Source organism: Heloderma suspectum, chromosome 13, assembly GCF_057233095.1.
Source record: "Heloderma suspectum isolate Gila_16-S chromosome 13, 16-S_ref, whole genome shotgun sequence".
In the NCBI taxonomy this organism is placed as follows: domain Eukaryota; kingdom Metazoa; phylum Chordata; class Lepidosauria; order Squamata; family Helodermatidae; genus Heloderma; species Heloderma suspectum.
This window is the reverse complement of record NC_139470.1, coordinates 12,200,674-12,218,460: the sequence shown is the minus strand read 5'-3', so window position 1 is coordinate 12,218,460 and position 17,787 is coordinate 12,200,674. Positions and strand designations below refer to the sequence as shown.

Genomic DNA, 17,787 nt, shown 5'->3' with positions numbered 1-17,787 from the left:
CTTCGCCACTGGCCATGCGGTCTAGGGCCAACAGGAGATGCAGGCCAAAACATCTGGAAGACCACAAGTTGCCCACCGCTGTGGGACTAGTGGGGTTCTGCTTTTATAGACTGGTTCTCTCCCCTTCCCCAGCCCCCTGTCCCTGTTTTGTTGTAGGCTGTCAGCCTCAATTAAATGGCAACCTACCGCCCATGCAGTGTGAATCCTTCCATTGTAGCAGCCTTTCTACATATAGTGTGCTGGTGTGACCACATTCCAGCATTTTCCAAGGGGTCTAAGCCCACATGAGAATATTCCCGCCCCGGAATCTCTCTTCTTTGTACATGGCTTAGGCACAACAGAGTTGCCATAGAAGCAGACGATGAATAAAAGAGGCAGAAGATAGAGAGATGATGCTCAAGAACTGCCGATGCAAGCTATGGATCACATCAAATGTGCTGGTTACACAGAGAGATGTGGAGGTTTTAATGTATTTCTTTTCTGGTGCCAGAAGACCAATTACCAGAAGCCATGAAACTGGTTTCCAAGTCAGTAAGATTGTTCCTTGCATATTTTCAAAGGAGGGGAGGGGGAAGCACACACAGACATGTCGGAAAATAAGTGATCAAGTCTCAACCCACTGTGTGCGAATAAATATATTTGACCCACTCTTCTAAAAACAAAAAAACTAATCCCGAAATCCAGGATTTGTTTGCCAAGCGTGCTTTTCTAGCCTAGCACAGACAAAATACTGCTGTAAATTAGATCATATATATATATATATATATATATATATATATATATATATATATCGTGCACGCACACAAATCTCACCACAGAAATGTAGCTCTCAGGTTCGTCTCTCGCACGTTTGCCCGGAACTGCAGCACCCTCAGCCCAAACGCACGCGCTGCAAAAACATAACCACAAGGAAACACACACAGTGTGCCCCTTTTCTTTTTGGCTACTTAGTTGCTTTAAAAACTATGGGGGGATGGTCAAAAAGATGAAATGGACAGCTAAAAAATTGATTTGTTTTATTAAAAAAAAAAACCCAAACAAGAAAAAACGAATGTATAACTTGTAAGCATGCACAACATCAAGACCTTGTCCTTGAGCTTTCAGAAAGCATGAGTGGTGTGCCCATTAAAAAAGAAAAGGGGAAAAAAGGACAGTAAAAGGTAAATCAAATAATGCTAGGGACTGAACATTTTCAAGCTAGCCCCGCTTGTCACAGACAGAACATGGACTATGTGATTGGTTTTTTCCTCCTCACAAGCATAAGATACAGTACAGTTAAAAACACATACCATTACACTATACATTATCTCATATATAAGTATATATATTAATACATATTAACTCCAGTAATATATATTAATATACATATGCACAAACACGCGTACACACTTGTAGTGCAATTTTTTAAAGAAAAAGAAAAACAACCAAACGAACAAACGACGACGTATCAGCAAACCGGAGGGGTGGGGGTGTGTGGAAGGTGAGGAAAACAGCATTCCTATAAATTATGACGTTTCTGGAACACCGTGGGATGCTCAGTGCCCCGACGTTCAAGTTCAAATCGTCCATAAAGTGCTCCTTTTGTTTCACAAAACTTGTGTGTGTGTGTTTTCTTTTTCATTTCCTGTCCCTCTGGGAGGGCAGGGGGATGGGATGATTTAATCTGACCAACAGCCCCAAACAGCACAGATGCTTTCTCAAGAGAGGGCCATATCCACACGTCTACTGAATGTCTCCCCCTTGGGGTGTAGAAAAGATTCTATCTAGAAGATGTGGGCTTCTTGAGACCAATGCAATAAGATCCAGAGTCAATTTGTACTGCTCCGATTTGCCTTTAGATCAAGATGTGTGTGTGTGTGTGTGTGTGTGTTTTAAGTTCTTCTATGGTTCTGTGTCCACATAGTAAACAAGACCTGCCTCTTCCTACCCCCCCACAATGGTCCATTCCTGTCTGTCATATAGGTGAGGTTCCCTGAACTCAGATTTCCAAACCTGCTATGGGAGGATGAGAAGCCACGACTGCTCGAGCAAAGGTGAGCTTGGGGGTTTTCCCACCTGCTCCAGAATCGCTGTTCTTCTTCCCATGCAGTAAGTGGCGAGAGGCACAGCCAAACGCTGAGGAAAGCAAACATGTACACAGTGCTCCAGAAAGCTCCTGAGTGATTGGCTATCGGCAAACAGGATCTAGGATACGACTGGCCAAGATCGTAGAATGACATTCGTCCTAACCAAGGACATCCCCTTCGGGATGAAACGTCTTCTTCATTCTAAGAGCAGAAGCGCTCAGAATATCCGCTGCCTGCAGGGACAATGGCAGCTCCAACTCTCGGGGCAACGCCAGCTCAGCGGCGGTCCTCCCCTCCAAAACTGGGCACGCACGACGTTTTATCCAAGGAAGTAAAGGGCAGGCCTCCAGCATCTGTTATCTACCTTTTCCCCAGTACGTATTGCGGCAAAAGGATTGCAACCATTCCTGCTGCTGTCCCTGAAGAGGAAGAGAGGGAAGAGAATGGATATCCAAACTGGGGGAAGGTCTGTCTCCTTGAATCATGCCAAACAGGGAAGCTATCGCAGTCGTCCGAGAAATCTGTCACCACGAGGCCTGCTCAGATAGGATTCGCCTCCCGGGTGGCAGGTGTTTGACAGACGGCAAGGGGATCCACCTGCAGGGCAGTCTCTTCATCATGCACAGATCCCAGATAGCAAGGCCGATAGCCTGCGTTCGATACACATTTTACCTGAAAAGAGAAAAGGGTACAGGAAAGATTAGCTGGAATTCGCTATCTCAATTTGGAGTGATGGCCACCAATTTGGATGGCTAAAAAGGGAGTGTGAAGGTTTGAGGCCTACAGAGGCAAAGGGAAAAAAGCTCCAGCTTAGAGGCCTGAGTTTTTGTTTTGTTGGGAGGGGGTATCCCTGAGAGGAGTAGTTTTATTTCCCTGGTTAAGTTTCAGTTTCATTTCCCCAGTTAAGGTTCATTTCTTCAGGTTTGAAACAGTAGTTTCAGTTTTGAGGGAGGAAGGTATATAAAAAGAGCAAGACAGCCAATAAGAGCAGAGTCGGGGAGACCAGAGCCTGAAGAGGGAGCAGGAAGCAACAACTTGGAGAAGACTAAGTACAGCTAAGATAAAAGAACAAGCATTTTGCAACTTTTATTTTCTCTTAATTCCTTTTGTATCACTCAGCTCTGTTGTGTAAATACCTTTACTTGTGATTTGCTTGCTTGCTTTAAAATACCAGTAAACTGTTGTGGTTAAATCAAGTGTCTAGAGTGTCAATCATCCCATGCTTACAGCCTAAACTCCAAGTTATTGGAAAGGGGAAGGTAAAAGAAGGAAGGTGGGATTCTTAAGGAGGCCACAGATCCTTAAGGAGTTGTTTGGGGGTGGGGGAGCAGGTCATAAGGGGAACCCTGACAGGGTTAGACAGATTCATGGAGGAGGAGAAGGTTATCAATGGCTCCTAGTCCTGATGGCTATATGCTACCTCCAGTATCAGAGGCAGCATGCCTATGTACACCAGCTGCTGGGGAACATGGGCAGGAGTGTGCTGTTGCACTCGTGTCCTGCTTGTGGGCTTCCCATGGGCAGCTGGTTGGCCACATGAACAGAATGCTGGACTAGATGGACCCTTGGTCTGATCCAGCATGGTTCTTATGTTCTTAGTTTTTTGTCAACACTTCTCGCCCCAGCAATAGCAATATCGACAATGTGTGTGTGTGTTTGTGTGTGTGTGTGTGTAAATGGGATTATCATGCATTACAAACTGAAATGCGGTGACTGATTATCTTACAAGCTTGTAAAATTGTTCTGCATTTCACAAGAAGGGGCTCTGGTTTTTGCCCCAATTATGGAAGAGCAGGCTTCCCTGGTCTTCTTGCTTTATTGTCCCCCTGCCCACGTCGCTCTTTTCCTGAATTCTCATTTAGCTAGAAGAATTTCTGAAACTGAAATTGAGGGCAGCCTCAAAAAAAATGAATGCGTAAAGTGGCCCCTTTAGCCAATGGCTAAAAACAAAAGCTTGAGTTGCTTCAGGGTTCCACAAAGGTTTGCCGGTTCTTGGTTGAGCCCGTATTCTGTGATTTTTCTCCTTGATAACACCCAGCATTTCTCTGTGTCTGATCTTTCAAAAACACGTTTTGGCCAAGGCAGCTCTGAAGGCATCATAAAAGTATATGCCAACGCAGGGAGAGCCCTCCCATGAGGGTTGATTCCCCACATCAGGCAGCGGATCTGGAACAGCGGTGGATTCGATGGATCCTGCCTGCCGACCGAAGTCCCAATGCCACCCAGTTAAAGAAATCTTAGTCCACTCACCAGTGAATGGATTCAACTTGCATAAACGTACATATGAGGAAAACAACAGTTCTAAAGAAAAATAAAAAGCATTCTTTGTTTCTAGATGACGCATGCATGTGCCACAACAGGCAGCATCTTAGAAGAGGCATCTCCATACCTTCTCTCTTGCACGGGAGGGAATACTCCTCCTGAGACGGCACTCATCGCCTCGTCTTAGGAATATATTGTTAGCCTGCAATCCTGTCACACTTGGGAGTAAGCCCCACTGAACTCAAGGGGTTGTACTTCTGAGTATGTATGCATGTATGTATGTATGTATTTCATTTCTATACTGCCCAATAGCCAAAGCTCTCTGGGCGGTTCACGAAAATTAAAACCAAAAAGCACACAGTAAAACAATATAAAATATGAAAGCATTAAAACCACAATAGAACAATTAAGCAGAATTAAACCAGAATAAAACCTAGCAGCAATGCAGAGATTTAAAATACAGATTCAGAACAGCGAAGCTAAAATACTAGAAAGCTAAAATGCTAAAATGCCTGGGAAAATAAAAAGGTCTTCACCTGGCACCGGAAGGAATACAACGTAGGTGCCAGGCGAACCTCACTAGGGAGCTCATTCCACAGCTGGGGTGCCACAGCAGAAAAGGCCCTCCTCCTAGGAGTCACCCGCCTCACTTCCTTTGGCAGGGGCTCATGGAGAAGGACCGCTGAGGATGATCTTAAGGTCCAGGCAGGCACATATGGGAAGAGGCGATCCTTCAGATAACCTGGCCCCAAGCCATTTAGGGCTTTGAATGTTAATACCAGCACTTTGAATCGGTCCTGGAAATGGACTGGCAGCCAGTGCAGCTGGAAAAGTACCGGTGTAATATGAGCTCACTGGCCAGTCCCTGTTAACAATCTCGCTGCCCTGTTCTGGGCTAGCTGAAGTTGCCAGACCGTTTTCAAAGGAGTCATCATGCAGAGGACCTGACCACGTAACAGGTAAGCAACACAATCATACAAACCTGAAGAGGAAACTCCAGAAAGTCAGGAGGAAACTGAATCTGATTATGGTTCGGACAGTATCATCTATGCCACAGTTGTCACAAGTTAGTCCAGAATGTCTAGAATCCAAGGCTCATGCGTCTTTTGGATGGAACTGGAATCTAATAATGGGAATTTGTCTAATATTGGAGAGGAGGGTTGAAGAACTCTTTTCTTTCTGGCAGCTAAATTTCCATAGCTCTCAGGACTGGTTACAATTGAACTTGTTTCTAGCTCTTTCACTGGCTTTGAAATACTAATGTGGTCAGCCTAGGAATTGGCAAATCCGCCAAGTTTTGCTCAAGTTTTCATTTTCCCACTGCTAAGTTCATTCCATCCTATATTCACAGTGGATTGTGATTTCCTTTTGTTTTTCGTCTGCATGAAAACTCTTACATATTTTCATGCATGTTTTTGAGAATATATATGCTTTTTTGCAAGCAGTTTTTCCATGAAGTGTTTTATGTGCACATTTGTTTTCATATATATCCATTTTTATGTGCAATTTTTGATACATACACATTTTTTGCATGCATTTGTTTTGGGGGGCAAACTTGTACTGCGAACGTCAACAAACTTTTAGATTGTAAGCCTGAGGACAAGGATTATCTTATTATTAATCTGTGTAAGCAGCTCTGGGAACCTTTCTTGGCTGAAGAGCTGGGTAAAAATGCTGCAAACATATGCTGTAAACAAACAGCAGCAGTAATGAGAAGAGATCCCCCAAACCTGGCAGGAGCACACCATTTTACAGACCACTTAAAAATGCATTTGTGGAGCGGCAGCCTGGCGCAGCTTCTGTTGGGGAGGACGTTGCAGAGAGGCGTAGCTGCGCCACACCGACGAGGAACAGCCAAGCAACTGTGGATCCTTACATTTATTAATGTTCTCGACATCCCCTTGCTCGGTGATGATGTTCAGGAGTCCCTCCATCAACAGCAATGCCTTGTGGTACCTTTGCACACAGTCGTCCCGGTGATGGAACATCTCGTCCAGTGCCGCAGCCTGAACCTGGAGAGGGGGAAGCTTTGATTGTTATCCTGCCCCATTTACTTTTGAAATCTGACTCCCTTCCCCCAGCATCCAGGACAAGCAGTCAGAGAGGGTTCAGGGCCTGGCCCACTCCTTTTCCTGCGTGCCTGAAGGAGGATCGCCATGTGTCAACTCACCCTCGTCATCGGTGGCATCACCTGCCTATTTTAAACAGGGACGGTGTCCCTTATGCCGGTTATCAGTGGCTTTTGCCAAAGGGTATGGGGAGGAAAGTTTCAAAGGTTAAGGCAGAAAGCACAGATTGATGCTGCTGCAGGTTCAAGGGAAGCCTCCTCTACGCTTTGGCTCCTGGAAGGGAGAACATTTAGAACTCGGGCTAAGGATGGCAGCTAAAAAGTAGGCCCAGGACTACCACGGGTCTCAGGACTGAGAGACGGGGCTGGCATGTGCAGAGGCTTGGGGGCGAGCAAGAGCCCACTGAGCAATAAGCACCACCAGTCTCACTTAGAGCATCTGGGGAAATCTTTCCAGTCAGGGCTACTCCTGACCTTTCTGGACACTTGGCGTGCAGCTGCCTTACATAGGAGGCTGCCTCATACGGAGTCAGAATCTCGGTCCATCTAGCCTGCATTGTTGACACTGACTGGCAGCAGCGGTCCAGGGTTGCAGGCAAGTGTTTTTCCAGCCTTACCCGGAGATGCCGGGGATCGAACCTGGGACCTTTTGCATGCAAAGCAGGTCCTCAATCACACTGAGCAATGCCCTTAAGCACCTTTTTTTTGGGTAGGAAGGCGGAGTATCAATCAAATACATACATACATACTGGACTCACTGGTTTGCAGTGGACTTTGAGGGAGTGCAACCCCCACCCCCCAAGGCAAACCAGAGGGCCAGATGTCGCGGTTTTATATCAAGTGGAACCATTGGTCCATCGAGGCCTGTACTGTCTACTGTGACTGGCAGCAGCTCCTCCAGGCTTCCAGGAGAGCTCTTTCCCAGCTACTGGGTATCCTCTGACCCCTGGAGATGCCAGGCATTCGACCTGGGGCCTTCTACCACATAGTGTGTTACTGAGTTAGAGCTCTCTCCTTCCCCACCAGAGGGGCTATGCCCCATGCAAAGAGCGCACCCCAGAGGACGGTAGGCTCCTCTTTCCCTTTGCAAGCCCCATCAGTCCCTAAGGGGCGGGGGGGACTGATGAGCTTTTGCCAGCCCTTTCTCCAGATCCATATGCCATCCCCATGGGGAGGTGATGCTGAATTGGTGCTGAATTCCTAGAGCGAGGGCTCAAAAAACACCACCACACTCAAGAACCAGAGAAACCCACGCACGCGCAGAGCCCAGCCCCAGACAGACGCGCCTCCCCTACCATTTGCACAGCGTGGCTGAAAATGAGCTTCTCGGCCGTGATGCTGTTGATGCGGTCCATCAGCTTCTGCTTATCTAAGAACCATCTCTGCAGCCTCATGTTCAGGCAGTGGCAGGAGGACACACTGGATTTGTATAGATCATTCAGTTTCTTCACAACTGGCAGAAAGGAGAAAGGAGAAGAGCAAGCAGGTCACACCACCATGTGGGAGAGTCTCCATTTCCTGCTGCTCCTCATCCATACATCAGCGCTCTCTCTCTCTCTCGCTCTCTCTCTCTTGCTCTCTCTCTCTCTCTCTCTCTCTCACACACACACACACACACACAGTATTTGCAAGAGCACTCTTGGGCTGAGACACCCAACCCCAATATTGTCAACTCACCAACCAATATTTGACCAAGTGTGATTGAAAACTTTGGCTTATTTATAAGCATTTGAAGGAACACCTGCCCCCATATGGCCAGTGTGGTGTACTAGTTAGAGCAGGAAAAGAGCTGTGGCCCTCCAGATGTTGTTGGACTACGACTCCCATCATCCCTAACCATTGGCCATACTGGCTCATGGGCTAATAAAGAGTTGGAAGTCCAAAAATATCTGGAAGAGCACAACTTCCCCACCTCTGGGCTAGAGTGTTGGACTAGGACTGGGGAGAGCCAGGTTCAAATCCCTATAATGACCTGGTTCATATGTTACGCGGCAAATCATGGGTTAATTAACCCATGATTTGCTGCAATGCATGCCGGGTGCACTCTGAGGCCGTTTTGAATATACAACCTTCGCTTGGGCCGATTGGGAGTTGCTATGTGACGTCCAAACCTGGACACTATAGGTTCATTGTAGGTTAAACAACTCACAGATAACCTACAATTATCTGTAGGTTGTTTAACCCACAATGAACCTATAGTATCCAGGTCAGGATGTCACACAACAACCCTCAATTGGAGGTTACTCAAAAAGGCTGTAGAACGTTCCCAGTACACACCATGGCAAATTGTGGTTAATTAATTAACCCACAGTTTGCTGCTGTTACATGTGAACAGGCCCAACATCTCTCAGCCTAACCTACCCTGCAGGGTTGTTGTGAGGGTGAAATGGGAGGGGGTGGGAGAAGAGGACCATTTACACTGCCTTGAGCTCCTTGGAAGAAAGACAGGATAGAAAATTAATTAATTAATTAATACAAACCTGCCAAGATCTTAAGAGCCCCTTGTATGAGTTCTTTTACTTTTACAGGTGAGGTAGGTGGAAACTGGAGAGAGGACCTTTGCAGTGGAGACATTATCCCATTTATTAAATATTTTCCCTAGAAAGATATCTGTCTAGTGCCTTCTCTGTTAAGTTTTTAGGCACCTTTTTATTTGCCATAGTTTTTAAAAACCAAAACCAACGAAGACCAATTTTTCTTTTTATTTGTTGTACAGCAGTTCAGCAGGAAGAGTTGATTTACCTTCTTTTATTATTACTTCATCTGTTGCTTTTTAAATGATGCTATTAGGTTGTTTTATTCGATGTTTTAAAGGCGGCTTTTCTTGCACGTTGTTTTGTAGGTGTTATAAATTGAGAAATGGGCTACAGATTTTCGAACCAAACTAATTAAAAGTATATGAATATGTAAATGCCATTTATTTTCTAGGACTCCAGTTTCCTCCACTACCCTTAGGAGCAACCCCATGCCAAGAAATGAATGATTCAGCTTGCTGAGTGCCTGCATTATTATTTAACAGCGCAGGCACAACATGTAATTATTAAGTTGCATCCACATCCATTATCATTAAGCCCTTGCACATAGTGATGTGCTGAGACATTCGGATCAGGCAATATGTATTCCAGACCGGCAATCGGAATGCGTGTGGAGGCCTGCAGCAGCATACATATTTTGGAGCCAAGAGAACACAAAGCAAAAGAGAATGGTCCCATGCAAGAGAGAGAGAGAGAGAGAAACAAGTACACACAGGGCAGATTGACCTTACAAGATTGTCCCACTCTATTTCCACTGCTCCATGGGTTGGAATTAGGAATGTCGTAGAAATCCATTTGCGGGGTGGAGTTCAATGGGTTTTCCTAGACTCGGCCCCCCAGACTCCATTTCAGTTCGAGCTGCAGTGCCCAGCTTGATCTGAAGTGAGTCAGGCCAGTTCGCAGATTTTCTGGGAACTTTGCACATTTTTAAGGTTCTGCAATTTGTGCATATCTCTAAGCAATTTGTGCGAAGTATGGCCACATTTGTGCAAATTCAGCTGTAATTTGTGCAAATTGCTCAGAAATGTGTGCAAATCGCAGGACTTGCCCACCCCCCAAATGTTCCCAGAGTTCAGGGAACAACCCATAGCTCAACTCACAGGCACAAAGGGAGTCATACACGCCACAGAACTCCCATCGAGCCAAAAAAGAAACTGGATTTGTCAGCAACAGACATTCCTGGTTGTAATGGGAGGAGGCAGCTGGGGAAAGGAGACTGTCTTGTCTATTTATCCCAGTAGTGTCTTCTGTGATAAGCAGTACCTCTCCAGGGTGTCAGGCGAGCAGACAGGCAGAGAGAGCAAGTTTTCTTATCACCTGCTAGCTTATCCTTCTAACTGGAGATGCCAGGCATTGAACCTGGGACTTCCTGCATGCTACACATGTTCTCTGCTACTGAGCCACAGTCCCTTCCCAAATAGTGTTGAGTGGTGGGGCAGAGTGAAAGGGGGCAACTTCCCCTTTGCAAACAGGCTGCTACAAGCTCAACATTTCTCTTGCATGCCCACCCAACTGAAAACAATTTGCTTTTAAGAATTCCACACTCTAGGCCAAAGAGATTGCATACTTGCTCTGAAGGGTGGAGCCAACAGTAGGTTTGTTGGTCCAATTGGGGCCCTCCAGAACGTCTTTTAAAATGTCAACATTGCCTGGTGCCAACATGGTTATCTTTTCAGCGCCAGGTTAAACCTGCCCTCTTCTCTCAGGCATTCGGCAGCGTGTAAGGACTTTTAATCAGGCCCTGGATCATCATTGGCTGATTGTTTAAAAGTTGATTTTAGATATACGTTGCCTGTTGTGTGTGCTATCTGTTTCGACGTCTTTACGTAAACGGTTTTTGCATTTTGTATACTGCATTTTTAATGGTCTTTAATTTCTGTGAACTGCCCAGAGAGCTTCAGCAGTATAGAAATATAAGAAATGAAATGGAATCATAGAATCATACGGTTGGAAGGGGCCTACAAGACCATCGAGTACAACCCCCTGCTCAAGGCAGGAAGCCTGATTCCCAGGTGATCTCCCATCCAAGTACTAACCAGGGCTGACCCTGCTTAGCAGCCGAGATCAGCCGAGATTGGGCACATCCAGCTGACAATGAGAGAGCAGGGCCGGTCAGTGTGTCAGAGACAGGCCTGTTAGGCCCTTTGCCTGGGAGAAGTCCACACTGCAAACATAAATGGTAGATCTGCACTGGCTCAACAGCCAGGGCTCCCCCCCTCCCGCCCGCAACAACGAACTCTGGGATTTGTGGTTTAATGAGGATGCCGAGAACTCTCTTAGAAGCTTTGCTATCAGTATCCCACTTGCACAACACTACAGAGTTCCCTTCGGAGAGGGAATAGCAGCAGCAGGCGACAATGCTGGTGAGAAGGTCGCGTGAGGCCCATTGTGGGTGTCTTGCTGACAGGCCCTCCAAAACCTGGTGCCGGCACTGGAGGGCGTAACTACTCTTAAACTAGTTTAGGTCTGTGGTGTAGATATGTCATTTCTCTCCTCTTTTCTAGGCTTCTGTATAGCCTAGAACTTGGGGGGTGGGGTGGGATAATAGTGCCTTGATTCAAGGCCTCTGAAGGCTGGCAGCTCCACTGAGCTACTGAAACGCTCATCACAGCTCACTTGGCTGAGAGGGAGGGAGGCGAGAGCGACGGTTGCTTGAGGATTAATGCTGCAGGCCTGCTTGTTTTCCACCAGAACGGCCCGTACATTTTGAACTAGTCTTCGGGACTCCCTTCCTCCCGAGGAAACCAAGGGTCAAGGCTGCCCCCTGGTACTTCTGCGCCCTTGGGGAAACAGGCGACATGAGCCAGTAGCTGCATCTGTGACTCAGACACAGACAGCGCCCTTGCTAGATGTAAGGTTTGCCTTTCTGAGCAAGACCTGCTCCTTGCACGAAGGGAGGAGGGTGTGATTCTCCCAGAATCCCCTGGCTGCAGGCCACTCACGCAGCATACAAGGATGCAAGCGGGCAGACCTCTATCATGAGAGAATTGGGGATTCCTCTGTGTGCGTGCGTGTGCGCCTGCGCTTGCATTCGAGCAAGAGCTCTTACTTTGCTTGACGGTGGAGGAGAGGCACAGCTTGCCTGCCCGGATCTGCTCTATGGCCATCTGCAGGCCCGAAGACAGCAACTCTGCCACCTTCAGATACAGCACCAGCTGTTCTGCATAGCTGTGGAGGAAACACAAGGCCAGGTGAGTGGAGCTGCCGCGCCCACTGCTGCAGAACCAACGCCTGAAGCTGTTAGGTGCTGGGTCAGGGGACTGGCCCAAGAAGCCCAGTGTGGTCTGGTAGAGGCAGCCCTGGCCCAAGCGAGCCCTGGTGCGGGTGCCACCCACCCGGCCAGAAGCAGCAGCGGCCCCCTCCCTCCTTGCTCGCCGGCCGGCCGCTCTCACCTTCTGCCCCAGCCGCAGGTCTCCTGGGAGTTGGCCGAAATATTTCGAGCAGTCCCAGCCGCTCCTGCGAGAGTATGGGACCTCTCGCGATGTCCTGGCTGTTCCCGTGAGAGTACGGGACCCTGGCGGTATTTCGCCCAACTCTCCCAGGAGCCCCGTGGCTGGGGTAGCAGGTGGGAGCGGCTGGCCGGTGGTTCGGCAAGGAGGGAGGGTGGGGAGGGCAGACAGATGCAAGCTGTTGGCTGGTCGGCCAGCCGAGCAGGGATGGAGGGAGGGAGGCGGCAGTGCGGCCGGGCCGGAGGCGGCAGGCCCTTGCACGGGGACAGCGATGCAATTCACCCCTCTTCCCATTCTGCGCCACCTGATGTGCCCATGACAGGGCCGGCCCTGGGTAGAGGTTATCTGGGGGCCTCCCTGAATCTCACCACTTACCTCCATTCTTTGCTGAGCAGGCTGATCTGGTCGGCCACAACGCTCTCCTGGAGCTGGTACTCAGAGGCCACCGAATTGTTCATCTCGCTGGCGCTCCCCTTGATGGCCGCGATCTCCATCACGTAGTGGACGAAGGCCAGGGTGAACCGCAAGCTGCACAGGATGTCCGTGTGCTCTTGCTGCAATGGGAAGACAAAAGGCTGCCATGAAGGCCTTTGTTGCCGCTCAGCTTTAGCTTGCAGCCATCATGGAGCTGCTCACTCACACAAGGCCAAACTCCAGCCTGGGGGCTGCGGCCTTCAGGTTGGGAAACTGGCAGATTCCATCGACGGGGCTAGATGGAAGGCGGCTAGGAACAACAACTGCAGATCCATCTAGACTGGCATCCCCGCTAAATGTTTCGGACAGCACCTCCCCATTTGATGGACTAGTGGCTATGCTGGCTGGGGCTGATGGGAGGTGTAGTCCAATATATCTAGAGGGTATTGGGGCCATGCTGGCTGGGGTGATGGGAGTTGTAGTCCAAAATATCTGGAGGGCATCAGGTTAGGGAAGACTGACCTAGATTGTTCGACACAGTGGCCCAAGCGAAGCTTCCAAAAGAGCCTGCAAGTAGTGCATGCAGGCAAAACCCCTTCCTCGCTGTTGTTCTCTCGGTAACTCAATCAGGAGCATACTGCCTCTAACCATGGCAGCTCAATTAAGCCATTGTGGCTACTAGCCCTTGAGCACTGGTTCCCTCTCAAGGGAGAAAACAGAAAGAGGCGAGCATCCGAAGTAGATCATGAAGAAGAGAAACGGGTTTGCGGGTTGCAAGACAGAATTTATTACAAGAAACCTTTGTAATATTTATAATATTATAGCCCTTATAATGGGCTTCTTAAAACAAAACGGGCTTCTTACAATAAATAACCCTTATAATGGGCTTCTTATAATAAGTTCTATCTTGCATCCTGAGAAACCGTTTCTGTTCTTTGTGATCCATCTTTAAAGGCACTTAAGAGATCAGGTCCCAGCAGCAGGACCACACTGCAATGTCCCCCTGCCCCAGGTTCTGAATATTAAACCAGGGTTTCATATCCTGACTAAAAATGGGAACCCTTCTTAAGAGTGAAGGGTTAAAGGACCTTAAGTGGTTCTTTGAAGGTTCTTAAAGGACTGAAAGTGGGGCCACGGTGGATACAGTGCCGGTCTACAGCTGGCAAGACCCAGGTTCAATTCCCTGCCCAGCCATTAAGCTCATTACGTGACCCTGAGCCGGTTCTGCGCTCTCGCTCTCTCTCCCCCCTAGTCTAATACACCTCACAGGTTTCATCTGACAACATGGATTCTTAATCCAGGAGTGGGCCCTCCAGATGTTTTGGCCTACAACTCCCATCAGCCCTAGTCAGCATAGCCAATGGTGAGGGATTATGGGAGTTGCAGGCCAAATATACAACTGGAGAGCCACAAGTTGCCCACCTTTGCTCTAGTCCTCCAAAGCTTTTATCATAATAAAACTGTTCATCTTTAGGATGCCACAAACCTCCTTGCTTTTTTAGCTACTTGACAGTTTTCAGGAGAATAAAATGGAAGAGGAGCTATGTACGCCCTTTGAAATCCTTGGCAAAAGGGCTGGATAAAAATGTGATGATGAAGAAGAAATAATAAGGCCAGTGTCAACACTGATCTTAAGGTAAGAGTCTTAACCTTGGTGAAGAAGAGTAGGAGGAATTAGCTCCAGAGAAGAAGGTGGGTGGGATGGGAGACAGAGGCGTGCATTCCCATGGCTCCCAATATGGCTCTGGGTCAGTGGGGAGCCAGAGGGAGAGAAAAGAAGATACATTCCCATGTCTCCTGATCTGGCTCAGGTTCAAAGGGAGCTGACGTCAAATCGGCACCAGCCATAACCGGCTAGTACACTCGACGTTCCAAAATTAGCAACTTAAAAAAACAAACACACGCACACATGCTGGAATGGAGACTTGTACATAGCCAGCATTTACACAGCTCTATAGAAACTGCTGAGAGATTATGAATAAAGATGGAAGAGTGACCTAGTTTCCTTCCACTGTGCCCCCGCCTCTCGAACCCTCCCCTCCCCTCTACTCTTGCCCCAAACGGATAGACTGACTTAGCTATCAATGATGCTTCGGTCTAGGTGAAGAGTCGCCAAAGGCATTCATTCAATTCACATCTAAAAGGGTGGCAGCCTTCCAGCTCAACAGCACGGCGAGTCAAGAGTATTTAGAAAAAACAAAACACACCCCAAAGGGTTGGAATCCCATCTCCCCAAGCATCAGCACAGCTGGCGGCATCGGTCTCATTTTAGTTCCTTTCACTTGAGGTTGTATCGCTTTGTGCATTCAAGGAGACCGCAACAAGCACCGTGAAACAAGGAGTACCTGGCTGGCCAGGATGTCTGGTTCTATTTAAACACACATGCGGTTTTATTGATAATGCGGAAGAGCAGATATGACTCAGGCATTCCCAGCTGGAGAGCTGGACATGACAGAACGTCACCAGGGAACCGGCTGCTATGATTCAAAGAGTCTGACAGTCCGTCTCCTTCAGAAAGCAGCAACACCACCGAAGATCAGGTGTCATCAGTAGAGGACACTTTGACATCATCCATCCAAACCTTCACAATTTATCAATACTTCTCTACTTTTATAGTGCCCCTATTGCTTTGAATGCTACTCGTCTTTACCTCTGCAGCAGGGTGGGCAAAAACATGAATTTGGCAGTAGTGGATTTTTTTTTTTTTAACAACCACTACAACAGAAAAGGTAGCTGCAGCACAACAGAGTGCTACGGAATCACATTTAGCTTGTTTGCAATCTAAATTTGACCATTTTGGCATTCCATAGCCACTACAGAGTACTCACATTTAGCTTGCAAACAAGCTAAATTTAAAGCTTGTACTGATCTAAGCACTATGGAGTGGGCTGCTGCTGAATTTCAGTGGCAACGCACTGATTTTTAAATGTTTTTAATTAAAAAATACGGCACCCGGCAGAGTGCGGCCTATGGGGGATTGCAGGGGGCAAAAATGTCCCCCCCCCGGTTCCCCCAGAGTTGCCCACCCTTGCTTTATAGGAACCCTATGAAGGAGCATTCTGTTCTTCCTAAATTAAATGTTAAAATTAAGTAATGTCCAGTGGTCGTATGTTCCAAATGTCAATTAAACACCATGTCTGGGAAAATTTCTCTCTCTCTCTCTCAACTTTTCCCAGACATGGTATATAATTGACCTTTGGAACTCACCGCCACTGGGAATTACTTAATGTTAACATTTCTAAGGTGCAACTCTCTGCTGTAAGCAGTGCCCAAAGCTGCATACAAGGTATAAAACAAAAGACAATTGATAAAAACAATCTTAATTGTTTTAAAAAGGGAGATATGATAGCAATCTTCAGGTACTTGAAAGGCTGTCACAGAAAGGAAGGCCAGGATCAATACTCAAATTATCCCAGAGTGCAGGACATGGAATAATGGGCTCAAGTGACAGGAAGCCAGATTCTGGCTGAACATCAGGAAAAACCTCCTGACTGTTAGAGCAATACGACAATGGAACCCATTACCTAGGGAGGTGGTGGGCTCTCCCACACTGGAGGCATTCAAGACGAGGCTGGACAGCCACCTGTCAGGGATGCTTTGACTTGGATTCCTGCATTGAGCAGGGATTGGACTCGATGGTCTTGTAGGCCCCTTCCAACCCACAGAATTCCATGATTCTATGAAAAGGGCTAAAATGAACAAGAACCAAACAGTAGCCAAAGAGTAGTTCCCTAAATAAGCTAGGGTGGTGTAGTGGATCGAGTGTGGAGACCTGGGTTCAGCCCTAACATCTTAAGGGTTGTTGTAAGGATTGAACAGAGCAAGGGCAGTATTCAAACATGATAAATGAAATATTCACTAAGCCCCTGGAAATTCACACAGCAAAGGTCAGAAAGCAGAGCTATAGAATACACTGCATTTAAAGTGGAATCCGTTCCTAATAAATGAAAAAAGGGAAAAACCAAGCTTCCAGGTTTCATGAACATGTGAAGATTACCAACAGATAGGACTGGTGGCTGCTATGGTGGGGAACAGGGGAGAGAAAGCTTGCAGGGCGCTGGAGCCATGCCCAATCCAGCTTAATGTCAGAGAGAGAGAGAGAGAGAGAGAGAGACTGCTTACATATTGTTGTTCTTTTATCACCAGTCATCATAAGGACTAGAAGTTTGATTTTCTTTTTTGGGTAAAACCTGAGAGGCTAAGGATGAAAATTCCACACCAGACATCAAATGTGTGGAATACCTGTCCATCTGCAGAGCACCAATGAATTTAGTCTTTTAATGTTTTAAATCTTGGCTTTGGGCATGCGTGCGTGCGTGTGTAGGGGGGATGCAACTCACTTCCATGAGCGTCTCCTCTGGTAGCTCAGGTGCCTCAAAGGTAACTGTTCCTTCCAGATTGGCGGCAATGGGATCAGCAAAAGTGTATCGGAGACCCAATGGTGCTTCGAGGATGTCCCCACCTGCTCCCATGATGAAGTGCCGTCCACTAAAAGATCCTCCAGAACTTAAGGAGCTAGAAGATCCCACTAAAGGTGAAAATAACAAGACACAAAAGTTATCTGGATGTGAAGCCAGAATGGTCAGGCCAAGGAAAAGCTACTCGTTATCTCCCTGGTTTGTTTTTTAAATTTACTGGACACCGATGATAAATAAGTTCCCCTTGAATGATAACGTTTTAATCCTCGGTTCTCTTTACTAATCCCCACCCAAGAGGAAAGTCCAAATGGAGCCTTAGTCATAAATCCATCATCCCAGTGACAATGTCAACGTCAATGATGTGCACAGAGCTCCACGCGAGCAGAAGCTTCCCCGTTCATCCGGGATGCATTCGTGGAGCTCTTCCAGACTCTGCAGCGGATGGCCTCCATTTTTGCTCTAGAGCTTGCGTAGAGCTCCAGAGGGAAGCAGGAACATAGGAAGCTGCCTTATATTGAGTCAGACCTTGGGTCCATCTAGCCCGGTATTGTCAATACCGACCAGCAGCAGCTCTTC

General features: G+C 47.4%; 1 protein-coding gene across 5 annotated transcripts in view; it reads right to left on the bottom strand.

The window, feature by feature from the left end:
- Positions 1–1,618: 1,618 nt before the first annotated feature.
- ULK1 (unc-51 like autophagy activating kinase 1) overlaps positions 1,619–17,787 on the bottom strand; it is a 127,503-nt gene continuing 111,334 nt past the window's right edge. For 3 of the 5 annotated variants that reach the window (XM_084820026.1, XM_084820027.1, XM_084820029.1), the window contains 5 exons: positions 17,134–17,321; positions 12,755–12,933; positions 11,980–12,098; positions 7,692–7,849; positions 5,712–6,340 (listed from right to left, as the gene is read on the bottom strand). In XM_084820026.1, the coding sequence (XP_084676152.1) occupies positions 6,089–6,340; positions 7,692–7,849; positions 11,980–12,098; positions 12,755–12,933; positions 17,134–17,321 (896 nt within the window). In that variant the 3' untranslated portion in view covers positions 5,712–6,088. Of the gene's footprint in view, positions 2,739–5,711; positions 6,341–7,691; positions 7,850–11,979; positions 12,099–12,754; positions 12,934–17,133; positions 17,322–17,787 lie in introns of those variants that run through there. The other 2 variants (XM_084820028.1, XM_084820030.1) reach the window with 2 other exon arrangements.